Below are 20098 nucleotides of genomic sequence, written 5' to 3' on the forward strand. Positions count from 1 at the left end.
TAACAAGAATAACAATTTTTATTTTAATGGAGGCCATTATCTACATGAGGAGAATTAAAAAGGAATTAATTCTCCCTGTGGTGTTATATCTATTACAGAATATTCCTACATATACAAACAAATCATCCTTCAAGAAATTAGATTCAATGATTACATCATTGAGCTGGAATTAGAAATGGCTCCACATTCAAAAGCTGAGTCAATAATTGGGATTAATAAAGTATCTATCTATCTATCTATCTATCTATCTATCTATCTATCTATCTATCTATCTATCTATCTATCTATCTATCTATCTATCTATCTATCTATCTATCTATCTATCTATCTATAAAGATCTAAAACAGAAGGTGGCATGGCACTAACTTCTAATTTTACTATGGAAGAGCAAATATACACTCAATAAAATCTTGGAAATCACAAGAAATTCATGAATTCACACCAGTCTGGCTTGCAATGGAAAACAAATCCTGCTGTAAATCTTCCTTATAAGCCCCATTTTGTGCTCTGTTCAGTTCTTGTTGTCAATTTACCAGCAAGTCATCCACCCATTACGTAAAATATGGAACCAATGCAGTATACATTTCGAAGTTGAAAATCTCTTATCTGCTGCTCCTATACATGACAATCATCTTTTTCTACCTACTCAAACAAAGTTAATGCTTAACTTATGGACAACGCTAGGGTTTAAATCAAGATACTTAACTTTCCAGCTACACACTTTGTTTTTCTTATATGCAAATTAGAAATTTTGTTAAAAGAATCCTACTTAACTTTCCATATTTTGCACTCATATCATTCTCAGCTGTCATGCTGGTTAGTCCTGATGAAGACTCAGAGAGCATTTCAACAATATATAAAAATATTTCAAAGAATTTTCCCTTCAATGATTCAAAGGAATGGTGCAAAAGGGGCCTTTCAGTTGGCATCTCAGAAAAAGAGAGCAACTCAACAATACATTGAATAATTCAACTAAATGTCTTTCATTGATCACACTTATGTCATTTAAAATTGTCTAAAATATGCCCAGGGAAAGACATAACCTGTGAATACATCCATCTAGCTCCTGTATCAATAGACCATATGTTATGGGAATTCACTAATCTAGCATCATTTTGGACAAAAATCTTTACATACTTCTCAGTTAGCCTTGGTGTCACAATCACTCTTAACCCAATAACAGCAATATCTGAAGAACCCCCAGATGGGTTTAAAGTGATAAATAAATTGATTGTAATAGCATATACCACACCACTAGCATGAAGACTTTGCCTGCTCATCTGGAACAATCCCAAACCGCCATCCATAACTCAGAAGGAAACTTAGAAAAAACATGTTTTCTCTTAAAGGTTATGTCCAAACCTTTTTTAAAACATGACAAGAATTCATTAATATTATTTTAGAATGAGCATGCTGCAGTTTGTCATTGCTCTATTATGCTATTAATTGTGTTGTCATATTTAATAAAATATTTTTTTCTTGTGCTCCTCTTCTTTTTCTATTTCTCTTTTGTGGGGGTTGAATTTTGTTTTGTTTCTTCTCAAGTAAATAGTTGTATCTGTTAAGTTATTGTTATTTGTTTGAATTAGTAGCATGCCATTGTGATGTTAAAGTTTTTGGAAATAAAATTAAATTACAAAAATATAGATAGATGTTCATTTAGAAGTCTTAATATTTGCACAATTCTGTTGTGTTGCAGGAAAAATAGGCTCAACTACTGAGAACTCTGACTTAGTGGTCTTCATCAAAGGACAGGCTTTTTCCTGGCCCAGATCCGTTTCCAAGTAGATCAGATATTATCCCTGAAAGTTCCTGTGTGCTAGGACTTAAAAAGGATTTGTGGGAGGAAAGGAGGTCATATTTGTGGAGATGATGGTATGTGAGTGAATAAGTATTGTTTACTAGACAAAGAGCCCGTTTCGACAACGTAAAATGAAACAAATGATAAGTAATGAAGAAGTTGTTTTGTAATGATTGTAGTCCACTTTACTCATTACTGTACAGGCTTGTACTGTTAGTTGATGAATTTTCCAGGCCTATAGTATAATATTGAATGATGAATGTTCCAGTACAATATGGAATAGTAACAAGTATAAGCACCACAAACCTGATATAGGTGTATTGAATGAATGCGTATTTGAATCAGAATGCATAATTAGGCCTTGAGCTGTAGTCGAAATCGCCTTTCAGGCCTCTAGAGCTTTAATCGAAGTCGCCTTTCTCTTTGAATTTTTGCGGCCGTAAATCCGCTGCCTGCCGCGATGTTGGGGTTGGATGTCGGTCTCGTAAGGTTTTTCGGGCAGCTGCGCAGAAGGCGACTGCGCATTCGGCTTCGGACGGATGTGAGTGAGTGAGTGAGTGAGGAGGCAGGTGAATTATGTATTAAGATTAGTATGGTGGAAGATGAGCAATTAAGGCAACTGAGTTTATAGACAGGGGACCGAAATCAGGACAATAGAGGGGCATTAAATTTATTGTTTTCTTTAGTTCATTTTGTATTTGAATTTTCCCTGCACTTGAGTCAACCTATTATTATTAATAGTTTAATAGTAAATACCTTTTGTGGCATTTTACTGGTGCTTGACCTTTTTTATTATTAGTAGTTTAATACTAAACAGCTTCCGTTGTATTTTATCTGCCTGCATAGTGTTATCAGAATAGGAGAAGAGCTCAGGAGCGCCACCTTGTGACCCCTATATATAGTATTTTGGGGGTCAGAATTTTGAGTTTTTAAAGGATTTTTACACATTTTTAGCATACCTGATCACAACCTGACCACTTTTAGAGTGATATGCTGTATTGTGTGTTCATGTGTATGTGTTTATTTTTGGGTCAGCATGTAACTCAGTGGATATGTTCATGCAGTCTCGATGGAACTCACCACTGTTACCAGCATTTTAAAATACTGGAAGCCTTTTATTCTGAGCAGAATCACTCCAGTGGATTTTGCTGCACAAACATAACTACATGCACCATAATTTCTAATGATGTAAGGAATATATAGATACAGGCTCAGATGCAGTTTGACTTTGAGGTTATCAATGGATTTACATATTTTAGCCAACCTTTTTCAGAGTGACAGTCTGCGTTATTGTGTGCCAGTTTATGTGTCAATATGCGAGTGTGTGAAAATGATAACTCAAGTAGAATTAATCTGTCCAAATTAGATTATTAACACTTTGAAGTGCAAGTGACTCCAATAATTTTTTCTCTAATTATAATAATTATTATTGTTATTATTATTTATATTTTTATTGTGCTTGCCTCTCTACTCAAAACACTTAGACAGAAGAGAACCACTTCAGCCACCACCAATGTGTAGCACCCACCTGGATTATGTGACAGCAGCCATTATTGCTCCAGTACGCTGTAACTGGAAAGACAGCCAATTAAAGACAGGGGATGATTAAGGGGCCATTATGGATGGTGCCGTGATGGGTAATTAAATTAGGACATATACAGACCTAACTGCATACGTCACAAGTGTGCATATAAATATACAGTATATTTTATATCTTTTTTCATTGCAAGTGCCCCATCCATTATATCCACTACCTCTCTGATGGTTATCAATTGCTCTCCTTTCATGAGTAACTAATTTGTTTTTTTTTTTTGAGTACTATTGGATTCCATAATTATGGCAAGTTTTTGCATGCAAAACATCATGAAGTCTGACCTAATCAAACTTCTGGAGTTTTGCATTTTTCTTGTCCCTCATTGCAACCAGCTTTCCTAATAACATTTGTGAAATGCCATGTAGTTTGGATTTAAATTTTCTCCAGCCTTATTATAAATGTAGAGTTTCATTAATATCTCCATTGAAATAATGTGCAGTTTCATAAAATTTCATAATAAATAGGTTCATCTTATTGGTGAACAAACAATCAAAGAGACAAAGTGCCATTTCAAGGTTGAAATGAGTTAATTAGTGTACAAAATGATCAAATAACATGAAAAGAAGCAAAAAAAAAAAACATAGACAGAGGGTACTGTATTATAACTTTTTATATTGAACAGTTTAAGTTTGTTTAATTAAATTTTCCTCACTTAAATAATACTCATGGAAATATCTCAGTTTCTAACTAATAAACTCAGCATTTCAGAAAACAATGTTCCTAAGTTGGATGTCACTTGCATATTCATTGGATAGTTCACATGTCTTGTTTCTCAGTACAGTTTAATAGAACCAACATAGAGAGTTCAACTATCCAATCAGCATGCAAGTTCTGTTCAATCAGTGCTTCACTATTTTGGTAAACAATGGCATCCCAGTGAGAAAAAGGGGACATCTCTTTAAAAACGATCAAAGAATAGTTTAATGTCAGGTGATGAAGCACAAAAACAAGTAAACTAACTGACAGTGCTGCAGCAAGATGGTCATCCAGGCGTGAAATACGAATACAGTACTGGCATGTGTAGTGCGTACAGCACACTCTAGTAGCAAGTAATGGTTAGAAAATTCAGAAATTAGGAATTAGAAAATACTTCCGCTAGTAATATAGAATAGAATATTGGGAGTATTTATAGATTTTCTCAGTTGATGTCATCATGTGCAATAAATCTTTAAAGAAAAATGTTGTATTAATATGTCAGGCAGGGAATAAATTTGTGTAGAACATGCAGTGCTTCATTTTAAATTGTACATTAACTCTCACATAATTTTAGACTTAGCAGTTAGGCTTAATCCTCTAATGTTCAGAATAACATTTTATAGGACTAATCTGGGGCCTAGATTATGTATCAATAAAGTCACGGTGACTTCCTATGCTTTTGCTTAATTGCAGTAATGTTTAGAATTCAGCAAGAATTTCCTAAAGTTATTGTAAAACAAGTCTCTATCAAATTATATAGTTAAATTAGACCAGCATTAGACTTACCAATGTGGTATCTAGTACCCTTCTAATACTGTAATGTTAGTAAACCCTACATTGCACAGTAGGGTTTATGTTATATTTACCAGGATGGTCAGTTTCATGTACATCACCAAACACAGACACAGTGGTGCATTACGAAGAAATAAGAGTAGCAGATCCTTGCCGTATGTTAGAATTTGATTCAGAAACTTGATTGAGAAGAAAACCTACAAAAATAAGTGAACTTATTCAAAGTTTGACCACATTACTTTTAATGAGTATATCACTGTATGTATACTTTTTTCACTTTCACATTTTGATTTCAAAAGCATTTAATGGCATTCAGAGGCATACACAAAAATGTTATTGACTGGTGAACTAACATTGGTTGCTGACTGCAGAGGTTCCTTTGTATGTCTAGATGCCATATCCAGAGTTTGGCATGTGAGAATTTGGCCCACTCTAATAACTAATCAGTCAACCCAAATTTTATTGTAAGCTTAGTCAATGGGTGTTGCGTGGAAAGAATCAAGGTGCAATTAGCATATATTAGTAATCTAAGTAGCCAGAACAAGGCTAGCTGGTACTCAGAGCAGACATACAATATCTCCAAAGTGCAAACATCTTAAAGTTTCCCCCACTTATATTTTGTATAAATGACTTCTTATTTTTCCTTGGTTTAGGCTCACCTAAAGAATGGTAATTCAATTCACTCTATTAAACTTCATTGTAAACCCATGTAGTACAACTAACGCAGAAAGATTGTAAATGCTATAATTAATGCCCCCAAATGGTTTAAACATTAAACTATTGAGTATTCTGCACTATGAATCTAGTTTTATTTTAGCAGGACTTAGCATTTGTCAGCAAACAGACATTATTTCAGTTGTTATTTTCAAGTAATTACTGTAGACCCACTCATACTGATAGCTCTAAACGTTTGCACCATCCTATCTGACATTGCTAGGAAAATGTATCCAACATGGCTGCCTCTCTAGAGTAAGAACAGCTCTGAAGAAAGTTTCATCAAAAGTTGGAAATATTGCATAACACTTGTCAAAACTCTGAGTTCTCCACATCCACGGCAAAATCTGAAATCCATCAATTAATAATTTTCTTCATAAGATATTCTTATAACTTTAACAAGTGTAAATGTAAAGGACACAAAGTGAAGTTAATTCTGTCTGCTTTGTGGTAATTACTGAGATTTACTTGCAGCTAATTGTAAGAACCTAAGGGTCTATGGCTTGATGTTGGCTAGAAGGATATCACATAAAGAAAGTGTTTAATGGCTGTTTAAATAATTTTACTGACAATATAATGTGCAGTATACAAAGATAGTCAGTTTCTGCTTGCTTCATGCTCATTTATCATTGTTAAACATACAATAGCTAATTGGCAACATCTGGCAGTATATCATTAGCTAGTCAGATAGCAGTTATTAGGGTGTTTTATTACTGAGCTATTTTAATTTCTGTTTCATTGTCAGGGCAATTTCCAATATACAAACCGGGGCTATTTTTGATGTTTCACACTCATTTCTAATTTTGCAATAAGGCTGATTTTACAGTAACTAAAGTATTCATAATATACAGTACATAAACAGAATATTAACATGTATAGACTACTTTGTTAGCCACATAAATGAAGTCTAATAACATCACTTTTTATGTAACATATTAGGGATCTATTCATCAGGCTAAATTATTCTTTTACTCTCAGCAATTTTCATTGAACTTGTACTTGTAGGGTACAGAGTGTTGTGGAGGTGCAAGTTGTCTGCTGTCTCCTCAGATACCTGTGTACAGTTATTAGGTTACTATCACTTGAAGCATAGCCACTAGTTAAGAATCAGTCCTTTGCCATGCCTCTATGTATTTTTACGTTTTAGTTATTTAATGCAATGAAAATTAATGAAGGCATCATCTCATGCTAGAGTGATAGTGTCTTCTCTTACTTGCACCAGTTCAGCCAGCATCATTGTGAAACCTTGATAAATGAATTGAGTCCTTTGGTCAGTCAATTCAGGGCATAGTCGAATGTGTTTTTTCTGATTGGTCTTGTTGGATTAGAAGGCTAAATGTGGTCTTTCATGGGAACATGTATTTGTTCATTCTCCAAAGCTAATGAAGACCTGATTCAGTCTCAATGTTGGAAATGGTGAATTTAGCCATAGGGCAAAATCCAGTTTTAACAGTAATGTAAAGGATGTTGGGCAAGGGATAGACAAAATTGCTCTTGGTGTTCAGGAGGGATTGTATACTGACTCAGATGAAAGTGAGATTTTGTAAGAGGAATGGGTGAATGAGATGTAGTCAAATAATGAGCAGAGTTTGTCACCAAACGTCTTTCCTAAATCTTTCATTAAGGCAAAAAAATATAATATTGTAGGAGTAGAAGTCAGACACCAGAAATAACTCACTCAAAGTAATTCACGACTGAACGATATTTTATTCAAGTCTTGGATAATGTAAAAAAAGGCAAATCAACTGTGATACCATTGTTTTTGATTATGTAATATGGGTAACATTGCCACTGAAACAAACAGATAGAAATGCTAGCAACCATAACAAAACAAAAAAGGGGTTGCAGCAAAAAAAAAAAAAACATTTAATGGACACGGTCTAGAGGAAACCTAACCAATTTTGATTGCTAGGGGATGAAAAATGCCCTAATTAGATAAATACCTCATCATGAAAAAGTCAAGAATTCCTTAAAAATTCCAAAAACAATCACAACAAATTTCAGACAGAGCTTTAAAAATCTGGTTTCCCACCTGATGTTCTGCATGATCTTTTTGAGCTTGTTAATGTACAATTTAAAAACTAAAAGCATGTATTCAGGACATGATCTATTGCAAATACTTCACTTTGAGTATTTATGCCATTCCATACCAACGCACAGATAAGGTCAACAGATCACAGCCTGTCTCAAAGAAGATTGCTTTACTGAGGACAAGTAATGGCAACAGCCATAAAAATGACATTATATTGAGATTCCTCCCTTTGATTGGCAATATAGTTCCCAAAAGAGATGATATGTGGACTGTATTGAGGGATTTGAAAGAGGTAGTTTAGTTTTGTCCCCTGCATTCACTGGTAGATCTATTGAGTATTTGCAGATAAAATTACAAGACCACTAGTAAATACAGTACCTCAGGAGGTTTTCCTTGAATTCCCTGAATTCATGCTGTGCACTAAACATTACTACATTGAATACTATCCAGATTCATACCCTTGTGTTGGCCAGTTATTTTATTGTGGACAACAAGATATAAGGGCAAACACTGCTTTTTCTAGTACATATTACATGACACACAAAAGTATAGAAATATGTTAAAAAAATAGCAACCAGGCATCAAAACATGATGACACAGGACCTCAGTGCACCATCTTTCTTCAAACCATACCAGTAATTTTGACGTAGATGACTTCTTTGCCAAGAACAGAAATCATGCTATATCGAACATTAGAAATTAAAATACATTTTTATGCATGAAGGCATTTTAGCTAAATTTGCCTCATGTATTTACCTTTAATCAGATAATGGCTACACCTCAGAAATTTCAGTGAGTAGAATAGCTAAACATAATGTGAAAGGAGATGAAACACAGTCTGGACTGTGAATTAACACTGAACTAAGAGGATCAGCACTTTAATGAACAACTAATCTGTTTGCTCAACATTTGAGACTTGCAAGAGAAGGGAACATTGAAAGTTATTAGACTGGAGAATGATACCAGCTCCTGTGGAAATTCTGATACAGATGTTCTCCCTCCTGTGTCTGTAACTGTTGAAGACATGGCCTAACTTGTTCCTTCTTTTCCATGTGAAGTGAAACATTTGCTTTTCTCCTACAGTGGTGTGAAAAACTATTTGCCCCCTTCCTGATTTCTTATTCTTTTGCATGTTTGTCACACAAAATGTTTCTGATCATCAAACACATTTAACCATTAGTCAAATATAACAGAAGTAAACACAAAATGCAGTTTTTAAATGATGGTGTTTATTATTTAGGGAGAAAAAAAATCCAAACCTACATGGCCCTGTGTGAAAAAGTAATTGCCCCCTTGTTAAAAAATAACCTAACTGTGGTGTATCACACCTGAGTTCAATTTCCGTAGCCACCCCCAGGGCCTGATTACTGCCACACCTGTTTCAATCAAGAAATCACTTAAATAGGAGCTGCCTGACACAGAGAAGTAGACCAAAAGCACCTCAAAAGCTAGACATCATGCCAAGATCCAAGAAATTCAGGAACAAATGAGAACAGAAGTAACTGAGATCTATCAGTCTGGTAAAGGTTATAAAGCCATTTCTAAAGCTTTGGGACTCCAGCGAACCACAGTGAGAGCCATTATCCACAAATGGCAAAAACATGGAACAGTGTGTGAACCTTCCCAGGAGTGGCCGGCCGACCACAAATTACCCCAAGAGCGCAGAGACGACTCATCCGAGAGGTCACAAAAGACCCCAGGACAACGTCTAAAGAACTGCAGGCCTCACTTGCCTCAATTAAGGTCAGTGTTCACGACTCCACCATAAGAAAGAGACTGGGCAAAAAACGGCCTGCATGGCAGATTTCCAAGACGCAAACCACTGTTAAGCAAAAAGAACATTAGGGCTCGTCTCAGTTTTGCTAAGAAACATCTCAATGATTGCCAAGACTTTTGGGAAAATACCTTGTGGACAGATGAGACAAAAGTTGAACTTTTTGGAAGGCAAATGTCCCGTTACATCTGGCGTAAAAGGAACACTGCATTTCAGAAAAAGAACATCATACCAACAGTAAAAATATCGTGGTGGTAGTGTGATGGTCTGGGGTTGTTTTGCTGCTTCAGGACCTGGAAGGCTTGCTGTGATAGATGGAACCATGAATTCTACTGTCTACCAAAAAATCCTGAAGGAGAATGTCCGGCCATCTGTTCATCAACTCAAGCTGAAGCGATCTTGGGTGCTGCAACAGGACAATGACCAAAACACACCAGCAAATCCACCTCTGAATGGCTGAAGATAAACAAAATGAAGACTTTGGAGTGGCCTAGTCAAAGTCCTGACCTGAATCCAATTGAGATGCTATGGCATGACCTTAAAAAGGCGGTTCATGCTAGAAAACCCTCAAATAAAGCTGAATTACAACAATTTTACAAAGATGAGTGGGCCAAAATTCCTCCAGAGTGCAGTAAAAGACATTGCAAGTTATCGCAAACGCTTGATTGCAGTTATTGCTGCTAAGGGTGGCCCAACCAGTTATTAGGTTCAGGGGGCAATTACTTTTTCACACAGGGCCATGTAGGTTTGGATTTTTTTTTCTCCCTAAATAATAAAAACCACCATTTACAAACTGCATTTTGTGTTTACTTGTGTTATATTTGACTAATGGTTAAATGTGTTTGATGATCAGAAACATTTTGTGTGACAAACATGCAAAAGAATAAGAAATCAGGAAGGGGGCAAATAGTTTTTCACACCACTGTATATACAGCGCATCACTTTTTACACATTTTGTTATGTTATGTCCTTATTCCAAAATGGATTAAATTAATTTTTTTCCACAGAATTCTGCACACAATACCCCATAATGACAACGTGAAATAAGTTTGAGGTTTTTGCAAATTTATTAAAAATAAAAACATTGAGAAATCACATGTACATAAGTATTCACAGCCTTTGCTCAATACTTTGTCAATTCACCTTTGGCAGCAATTAGCCTCAAGTCTTTTTGAATATGATGCCACAAGCTTGGCAGACCTATCCTTGGCCAGTTTCGCCCATTCCTCTTTGCAGCACCTCTCAAGCTCCATCAGGTTGGATGGGAAGCGTCGGTGCACAGCCATTTTAAGATCTCTCCAGAGATATTCAATCGGATTCAAGTCTGGGCTCTGGCTGGGCCACTCAAGGACATTCACAGAGTTGTCCTGAAGCCACTCCTTTGATATCTTGGCTGTGTGCTTAGGGTCGTTGTCCTGCTGAAAGATGAACCGTCACCCTGAGGTCAAGAGCGCTCTGGAGCAGGTTTTCATCCGTGATGTCTCTGTACATTGCTGCAGTCATCTTTCCCTTTATCCTGACTAGTCTCCCAGTTCTTGCTGCTGAAAAACATCCCCACAGCATGATGCTGCCACCACCATGCTTCACTGTAGGGATGGTATTGGCCTGGTGATGAGCAGTGCCTGGTTTCCTCCAAATGTGATACCTGGCATTCACACTAAAGAGTTCAATCTTTGTCTCATCATACCTGAGAATTTTCTGGTGTGAGAGTCCTTCAGGTGCATTTTACTAAGGAGTGGCTTCTGTCTGGCCACTCTCACAAACAGTCCCGATTGGTGGATTCCTGCAGAGATGGTTGTCATTCTGGAAGGTTCTCCTTTATCCACAGAGGACCTCTGGAGCTCTGACAGAGTGACCATCGGGTTCTTGGCCACCTCCCTGACTAAGGCCCTTCTCCCCCGATTGCTCAGTTTAGATGGCCAGCCAGCTCTAGGAAGTGTCCTGGTGGTTTCAAACCTTCCACTTACGGATGATGGGGGCCACTGTGCTCATTGGGACCTTCAAAGCAGCAGCAATTTTTCTGTAACCTTCCCCAGATTTGTGCCTTGAGACAATCATGTCTCAGAGGTCTACAGACAATTCCTTTGACTTCATGCTTGGTTTGTGCTCTGACATGAACTGTGGGACCTTCTATAGACAGGTGTGTGCTTTTCCAAATCATGTCCAATCAACTGAATTTACCACAGGTGGACTCCAATTAAGCTACAGAAACATCTCAAGGATGATCAGGGGAAACAGGATGCACCTGAGCTCAATTTTGCGCTTCATGGCAAAGGCTGTGAATACTTATGTACATGTGCTTCATCAATTTTTTTTATTTTTAATAAATTTGCAAAAACCTCAAGTAAACTTTTTTCACATTGTCATTATGGGGTATTGTGTGTAGAATTCTGAGGAAAAAAATGAATTGAATCCATTTTGGAATAAGGCTGTAACATAATAAAATGTGGAAAAATTGATGCGCTGTGAATACTTTCCGGATGCACTGTATAAGAAAAAAAACAGTAGATCTGGAAAGGTTCTGAAACCTACCAGAGCCCAACATTTTAAAGAACTCTGGTACAGTAGGGCAGAGCTTCAACCCTTTCCAAATTGTCTTAGAAGTGGGTAAGGTAGATGAAGCTCTGCTTTCAGTTCATCTACAGTATGTCTCAGAGAACTTGGAAACAAGAACGATGGGTAAAAACAGAAGGTGATCCTTAACTTTAAGATGGAGAGTTTTTGTACCAAGGTGGTCAGATCTGGTTGTATTGAGGTGTGCATCAACACAAGTAGAAGGAGCAGATGTACTCTTGAAAGAGAACCCAAACTACTCCAATACAGAGAAAACGAGCCCAGGTGAAGTCAATCTACCTTCCAAACATCCCTGGAGGAGAAACAAACCAGTGAGCAAGAACTTAGCCTGCAGATCATGCAGGAATTTGAAACAAGTGAGAAAATAGATTGAAATCTCTATGCAGCTGGCCTTTGCATTTTGTTCCTAGTAGATCATTCTGGAAAATCTATAAGTGATGCTTTATTGAAATGGCCAGCTCTTCAAAATAATGCACATGTAAAATAAGTTTCTATTCACCCTTTTATCTGTCATCCCCTGAAAACCCCATTTTTTCTTCTCTCTTCACAGCATATCAGTTTCCATCCATCTACCCCCAATCTTTATAACCCATGTTTCCCAAACTAATGGCTTGACTGAAGTAGAATTGACAGTACAAATATATACAGCACAGAGCAAGAAATGTACCAGTTTTGGCAACATTACAGCCTTGTGCTTTAGCTCTTTATTTTTCTTCTATTTCATTGCCTTTGAAATGTTTGTTGTTCAGTTAAAGATGGGTAACTGGATTGGACATTGTACACTTCTGCTAGGAAAATGATTACACTTTATTTTTTCTTACTTGTTAATGAACATTTTATAATCAAAAAAGCTACAATTTCACAGCCAGTTAGTTGATAGTGTTTGACTTAGCTAACTATAGTGACTGAAGATTGATGCATGCAAGTGCAGCATGGGTAGAGATCAAAGATTTTTGTGTGCACTCATTACCGTGCAAGTAGCAGGGCACAAATCAGGTTCACTGACTACATTGTCAAAGCACTAGAACAGTAAAACTCCATGTTTGATGAAGACCATTATTTCACTCAAAATATACCAAAAAAAACTTTCAATATACTGTATTGACTGCAGGTTAATATTAATGATGAAATCTCAGAAATTCTATCTAGATGGCTTATAGGAATACAGGTGGGCTCAGATGGAAGGTCAGTAAAGTGTACTCACACAGAAAACACTGAGGTATCATTCTACATTGAAAAAAGTAAGCATAGTTTGTTAATGTACAGTACTTAGACCGTGCCCTAAAAAGGTTAGTGAAGTTCGAGTTGATCACATTCAGTTCATTTGCTGGTGTGGCCCAGATGCACCAGATAGCTCAAGGGGTTTTATACTTAACAGAATTTTAATACTTGTACACATGTGCCCACCCCACCAATTTTGAGGCCAACAGACTAGTCTGTACTTACCGTTACATATCTGAAGGAAAAAACACAGGTTGCTGTCTAGACATCAACAAGTTCTATAGTGGGCAGAATGGTTTTAAGGAAGAGATCACACATTCAGCCTGAAGTGGCCATAATTTCATGATAATTGTGCTAATTAACTTAGCTAAGCATACCTGCATAGTTTAAATTTATATCCCTGATCATTTAATAGCTGCAATTAAGGATACTAGCCAGTGCTGTATTTTTGCGTATTGAAGTTACAGGGGCACAGCAGTGAACTTTGCCTAGTTGTGCACATGGTCTGCATACTGTACAGGATCTGCATACAAGTCCATGGATTCAGTCCTTCAACCAGCTATTCCATTAATGTAGCATTAAACATCTACTTGTGAAATTACACTAAACAAGGAAATCTTACAAATGCAGCATACTATGCTCTAACCCAGGGGTGGGCAACGTCGGTCCTGGAGTGCCACAGTAGGTGCAGGTTTTTGTTCCAACCCAGTTCCTTAACGAGAACTCAATTATTGCTAATGAAGCACATATTGCTTAAGTGACATTTTAATGCTTCATTTTAGTGGTCTCGCTTGTTAAGGTTCTCCAACCTTAATTGCTTATTTCAATCTTAAACTGCTGCATTCAGTGTTTTAATTGCTCCTTATTAGCAATAAGATGTAAAAGACAAAGCAGCCAGCAGTTCTCCAGCTAGCTTTTTTCCAATTACATCTGTGTATGTTCATCATGCACGGTTTGATTTAATAAAACACTTAATAGAAAAATGTGACAGACTGAAAATGATGTTTTAGGCTTCAAATCATTTGGATGATATCCTTGGAAAGGAAAAAAATCTATGATATAAAAGCCTTACATTGCACAGACTAGCAAGCCATAAAATTAAATAAGGTCTGAGACTGGCAATGATTGGTTTCTAATTAAGCAATTGGGTTGAATGAAAACCTGTAGCCACTGCGGCTCACCAGGACCGACATTGCCTACCCCTGTTTTACATCTTATTGCTAATAAGGAGCAATTAAAACACTGAATGCAGCAGTTTAAGATTGAAATAAGCAATTAAGGTTGGAGAACCTTAACAAGCGAGACCACTAAAATGAAGCATTAAAATGTCACTTAAGCAATATGTGCTTCATCAGCAATAATGGAGTTCTTGTTAAGGAACTGGGTTGGAACAAAAACCTGCACATACTGTGGCACTCCAGGACCGATGTTGCCTACCCCTGCTCTAACCCAGCAAAGGGATACAGCAATTACTTAATATAGTCATTCCCAAAAAGAACAGCCCCAAGAAGTTGATTGAAAGGCAAACATTTAAACATTTTCTCACCTTAACCCCTTTATACTTGAGTAGCACCACAGAACCTCAACTAGTATTTATTGATTACCATCTCCAGTAAACTACAGGCTGGAATTGTCAAAGATCAGGGGAATCAATTTTTATCAACATGTTATACTATCAAATGCCATTTTTAGCCTAATAGAAGATAGCATTGATATGCCAGGTTTATAATAAATTTAAACAGTAGGTAATTCCACTTCACATTAAATGTTTTATTTGCCCTTGCCAAAAATGCTCAGAATAGAACAAGTACTGCATTCTTTATTATGGAGAATTGTGGTCCAATACTCTGGGATATAGAGTGCAGCTATTAGACTATAGCTCACCTTAAAAAGAAGCTTTGCATTTGAAACATTAGGAAATCAATACATTGTACTCAAGATTTTTTTATACCAGGCCTAACAAGCTCCTCTAACAAAAAGGCATTGTTTTTTCAAAAACTCTACTCCTTAGACAAGATAAGTAATCCATACCTTTCAGGGTAATAGTCAAAGCTAGCAGCAAATTCGGCTGCACAGATTAAATTTCCATACCTTCATTTTCCATTGTAATATACCAGACCAAAACCTGTCTCACACACACACACACACAATACTAGCGGCTCAATTTAGTCTCCAATTAATCTAACATGGATGTGATTGGATGAAAAGAAAAAAAGTGGCTATGGTGACAAGATTATGCAGACTCCACATAGCCTTTTAGAAGGACCAAATGAAAACAATGAAAAACCAGAGTGGCAGGGTCCAAACGTCAGGCAGGCACTCATCTCTTACCCATGTCAAATCACTAAAGAAATGGGTACCTTCCACTTGTGTGCAAGTACAGCGTCTATCACTGGAAGCAGTGAGGAACCCCAATTCACTGAATCATTTAACTTTATTCCAAAGGAACAAATGAAAAAAGTTTAGCATTTATTGTACTTGTTTACTTTACCTCTTACAGAAACAGTGTAAAAAAATTGGGCAGCAATTTACTGCACAAGAGAGTGTCTTTGTAGCATTCAGGTTAATGTTATTAAAATTGCCATTAGGCCTCTTCACTAAAAAGTGATTTGAGGAAATGGTTGCAAAGCTTCTGGAAGCCAAGAAACAAATGACTCGCACTAAAGCTGATGGGACAGTCCAATGCAATGGAATTACCAGACTTAAATTGTTGCAGTTAGTCCAAAGAGGGGGAAAAAAAAAAAAAAAAAAAATTAAAAGCAACAATTAGTCTTGAGCTCTACCAAGCTTAGAGAAACAAATTTGAACCAAAAGAGTATGCCAAAGAGTACCCAGAAAGTGGAAACATTTGCTTTATTGTAGCTTTGAGACAGCTTGCTACATATATACAAAAAACCACCCAAACTTAAAAGCTGCCAAGATTGTATTAGTAACCAATTGTCACCCACTATACAAATTCTCCTGAGCAGCATCCCAAAACATGACATGAAGTTCCCTCTGCTGGAAATGAATCATTGTTTGGAATACTGTACTGGAGTAGACTAGTACCAAGTGGCAATATTAAAAACAAAATTTCCTTAAAAATTCTGAAAGGTGTAACCATGGACTTGTCATTTTAGATACCTTGGTTGCTCAGCACTAGAAAGTGGATCAAGCCACACTCCATGGGAAACAAAGCTGGTGTTTGGCAAATAAACATTTACTTCACACTTCTATATGACCTAGTTACCCATCATTTGGTAAATGGATGACAAGCTGCTGGGATGACTACCTGTTGGTAAGATTTCAATGGTCAGTTGGACTTTATTCATCTCAATCTTGGGACTGTCCAAGGAAAGCTACTGCACGAAAAAGGAACAGTTAAGTAGACGGGTCAGGAGGACGACACAAACATTCCAGAGTGTTGTTACTTACAGCAAATTGAGCTTTCAGGGCAAGTGTCAAATGGGTTAATGACTTGTCACTAATACCATCTGAAGAGTCATTTCTGCTTTGACAAGCAAGGGTACTGGGTTTGAGTTTCAGGTTAAGTACATTTTCTAAATGGGCCAAGCTATTTGAGCAACCTTTAAGATTCTCACCACTTCAAAGCACTTGGTCCCATCTTAAGGATAAGGAGATGTCAGGGACTTGTGTAAAACCAACCCACTCAATATTTTTTTTTTTTTTATATTGTGTATATATATATATATTTATTATATATTTTTTTTTATATATAAATAAATAAATAAAAGCACTGAAAAGAAAAATGGATCTACCATGTTATTGGATTAGAGTGGCCAAATCAACTGCCAAGCTTGGAAGGACATTTGAGGGGAGAAGAAAAAAAAAAAAAATCATGGTTATAGTACATGTAACTAAGACTAACATTGCTGGATCATGCACCCTTTTCTGCCTGGCTAAGTTACCATACATGTTCAGACTTGCCAATTGATCAAGCCTACAAGACACCCTAGACAGGAACAAATTTTATTGACTACATTGAAAGGCAGTTTCAGGTAAATTTTTAAAGCTATTACACATGTACATCTTGAGCCATAGTACAGAAGCATCAGGTCTGCATCATGTCCATGATCCACCTCAGTAATACTGCCAAAATCCAATGGAGTCCTGGACCACCTCGGGCAGGAGCTTGTCCTGGCCCACCTCCACTGGGCCATGGCTTTCAGTAACTGAAACAGCAGAATTAACCCATTTGGTCTCCACCAATCAAACCAACTGAAGGGAAGCTGTTCTACAAATACGGTTCTTACCTTCATCATATTCTGAAGGGCCACAGACAGAGTCACAGCATTCACATACTCTGTCATGACCACCAAGCTCCTGCCACCTGCATGGGCAATTGTGGTTATGTTTATTCCATTTAGACATCACATAATCATAAACACACACAATTACCTTGCCAGTTTTTTGTTGTAAGTGCAGAACTTAGCAGTGTTGGTCACATCTTGGTTTCTCTTTGTGAACATCTTGCAGTGAAAGTAAACCTGTAAGGATGGTTGAAAAGTGCTTTATACCCGTTTCAGAGCCTCAGGACACTTACTAAGGCAAGCATATCACTAAGTTCTATAGGTGTAGACAAAGGCTTTACCTGCTTGTGGTCATTAAACTGGAAAGCAGATACTGTAAAGGAGACAACATTAGCCATCCTTGGCCTCTCAAATCTGGAGGAGCAGCTTTCCTGTTTACTATCCACCATACACCTGCAAGTATGCAACATATTGCCAACAGTAATTTTTGGTCCCAGAGTTTTGAGCATCTCAAATTACACCCCACCAAATTGCCTTGTTCCAAATCACAATTAGCCAAGAGATATTTAGAAATTCATACCAATCTGGTCATCTAACTTACCCATAGTTGTCAATTACAGTGTACTGTGGTCTGGAATTAGGATTTGGATTAGGAGTTGCATAGCAGGAGTGAAGGAAGAGCCATTGTCTGGTACTGTTGGGGTAGCTAACTGCCTGAAAGTGGATTTCTTGGCCCAAATGATATTTAGCTTCAGATGGCTTGGAAAAGGTAGCTGTGAAGGAAAAAAACCAAGTCCACCACATTAGCTAATCAAAAATTCAACAAGGCACACTTATTAGCCAAGTTCAAGGTCTGGATATTTCAGATTACCATCCATTAATTTCAAAACCATGCCAGAAGGATGAAGGGACTGTACACCAGAGGGAGCACTCCAGGTAGGGTGCACTGCACCTTTGTATACATGGTAGTACCTACACAAGTAAATTAATGTTACAATTCTAAATTGGGGACAGACGGGGCCACAGCTGATGCAACATATGGCATTCCATATACTCACCTGAAATAACAGCATTTCAGAGCAATATTAACAGGCTGCTTTCTACGGATTATTCCTGATACTTCAGGCTTGGAATGGAGAACATTCTCATACATCAGACATCCCTCATGTATCTAAAGTCATAGGCAGACTACCATCAAGAACTACTGAATAGGTAAACAGTACACCTCTATAAACCAAGATCCTTACAATACAATATCAGCAGATTGTTGAAAAACACTTACTGATCTTTTTCCACCACATGAATTCAGAGGATAATTAAAGAGCAGGTCTCCAGTGGCTACATCTTTGCCATTGCTTTTGCAGTTACTACCAAGAACAAGGTCAGCCTCAGAGCAGCCAAACCTAAAGAATGCCTTTTTAACTCTTACCACCATTTTAGAGAGGCTGCAAGTCAAAGACACATCAGAGTTGTGAAATACAGGTAGTATTACAGGCCTTGGGTGTGTTGGGTTCAACAAAGCCTTCAATGCTGGGGGAAGCTTTGCACTAGAACCAGTTAGTACTTGAGGATCCAAAATGGATTTTGGAAAAGGAGTTGCAACAAAAGGAACACCTTCAGCAGGCATAAATAGCATTGATTTTGAAGACCCTGGAACAAACTCAGCCACACTTTTCTGGGATGGAGAATCATACTCCCATTCAGCAGCCTGAAAATCATCAATTGGACCGGTTAATCCCAATAATGGGAAACCGCCAAAGAGACAAAAAAAGAAACATAACACCTCCATCCCAATAACCATAGACTGCAAGCACAAGAAAGAAAAGAAAAAAAATTCCACTTTAAGCACAAGAAAAGAAAACAAAAAGATAGACAAGTCAGTCACTAAACTTGCTCCGCGACGACCTTTTAAACTCTTCCAGGTGTGTAGGGCGCAGATTGTAGACGACTCATGCGCACGTGAGCACGTGTACTGTCAGTGCGTGAGCAATCGGAGGGCAGTTGGGTTCAGCTGGCCAGATTGGGTGTTAATGCTAATTGTGCTGCGTCATATACCCTCGGAAGGAAAATAAGAAAACTTTTAAATACTACTAAATCGAGTTCGATTCAGAATGAAGCTCCCGATCCTTTATTGTTATCACACCGTTCTATTTTAATGCTTACTCAGTTATTATTATGATTGACTTGTTATTATTGTCATAATTATGAACAATTATTATCATCATTGTTATAAATGTGATTCCTTGATGTTTCTGCATGATGTCTCACGGTGACAGTATATATATATATATATATATATATATATATATATATATATATATATATATATATATATATGTGTGTGTGTGTGTGTGTGTGTGTGTGTGTGTGTGTGTATATTCTTTGATTTATTTATTTTTTTATTTAAAATAAAAATCTGTTAAAATCCAGATTTCCCCCTGGGGACAAATAGAATTTTATCTATCTATTGACCTATCTATCTGTCTATCTGGTTGCTTGTTAATAGAGTTGAATCTGTTCACTGTTGGAGAATAAATTGTACAAATAATTTAAAATATGTAAATGTTTTGCAAACTTTTATAAACCTTAAAAATGTTTGTTTTTCCTTCCAAATGCCATTACTAATGTGGACGAGTACTTTCACGATATA

At 37.1% G+C, this 20098-nt stretch overlaps 1 protein-coding gene across 1 annotated transcript; it reads right to left on the reverse strand.

Moving 5' to 3' along the window:
- Window positions 1–17140: 17140 nt before the first annotated feature.
- Window positions 17141–19317, reverse strand: LOC114646108 (zona pellucida sperm-binding protein 3-like). The gene is made up of 8 exons (XM_028794103.2): window positions 18731–19317; window positions 18507–18619; window positions 18320–18420; window positions 18050–18221; window positions 17790–17901; window positions 17597–17685; window positions 17452–17528; window positions 17141–17370 (listed from the first exon to the last, which is right to left on the reverse strand). The coding sequence occupies exons 1-8, from the start codon at window positions 19247–19249 to the stop codon at window positions 17279–17281; spliced, it is 1275 nt and encodes a 424-aa protein (XP_028649936.1). The 5' UTR covers window positions 19250–19317; the 3' UTR covers window positions 17141–17278.
- Between the last annotated feature and the right edge of the window lie 781 nt (window positions 19318–20098).

Source organism: Erpetoichthys calabaricus, chromosome 2 (genome assembly GCF_900747795.2).
Source record: "Erpetoichthys calabaricus chromosome 2, fErpCal1.3, whole genome shotgun sequence".
NCBI classification, from domain to species: Eukaryota; Metazoa; Chordata; class Cladistia; order Polypteriformes; family Polypteridae; genus Erpetoichthys; species Erpetoichthys calabaricus.

Bases quoted from the DNA above. Each gene is read 5' to 3' on its own strand.
- LOC114646108 (XM_028794103.2), bottom strand. From the start codon at position 19,249: ATGGTTATTGGGATGGAGGTGTTATGTTTCTTTTTTTGTCTCTTTGGC. The intron at 18,222-18,319 runs GTAATCTGAAAT...TTTCCTTCACAG, and splicing joins GGTTTTGAAATTAATGGATG to CTACCTTTTCCAAGCCATCT. The intron at 17,529-17,596 runs GTAATTGTGTGT...TTGCCCATGCAG, and splicing joins TACAACAAAAAACTGGCAAG to GTGGCAGGAGCTTGGTGGTC.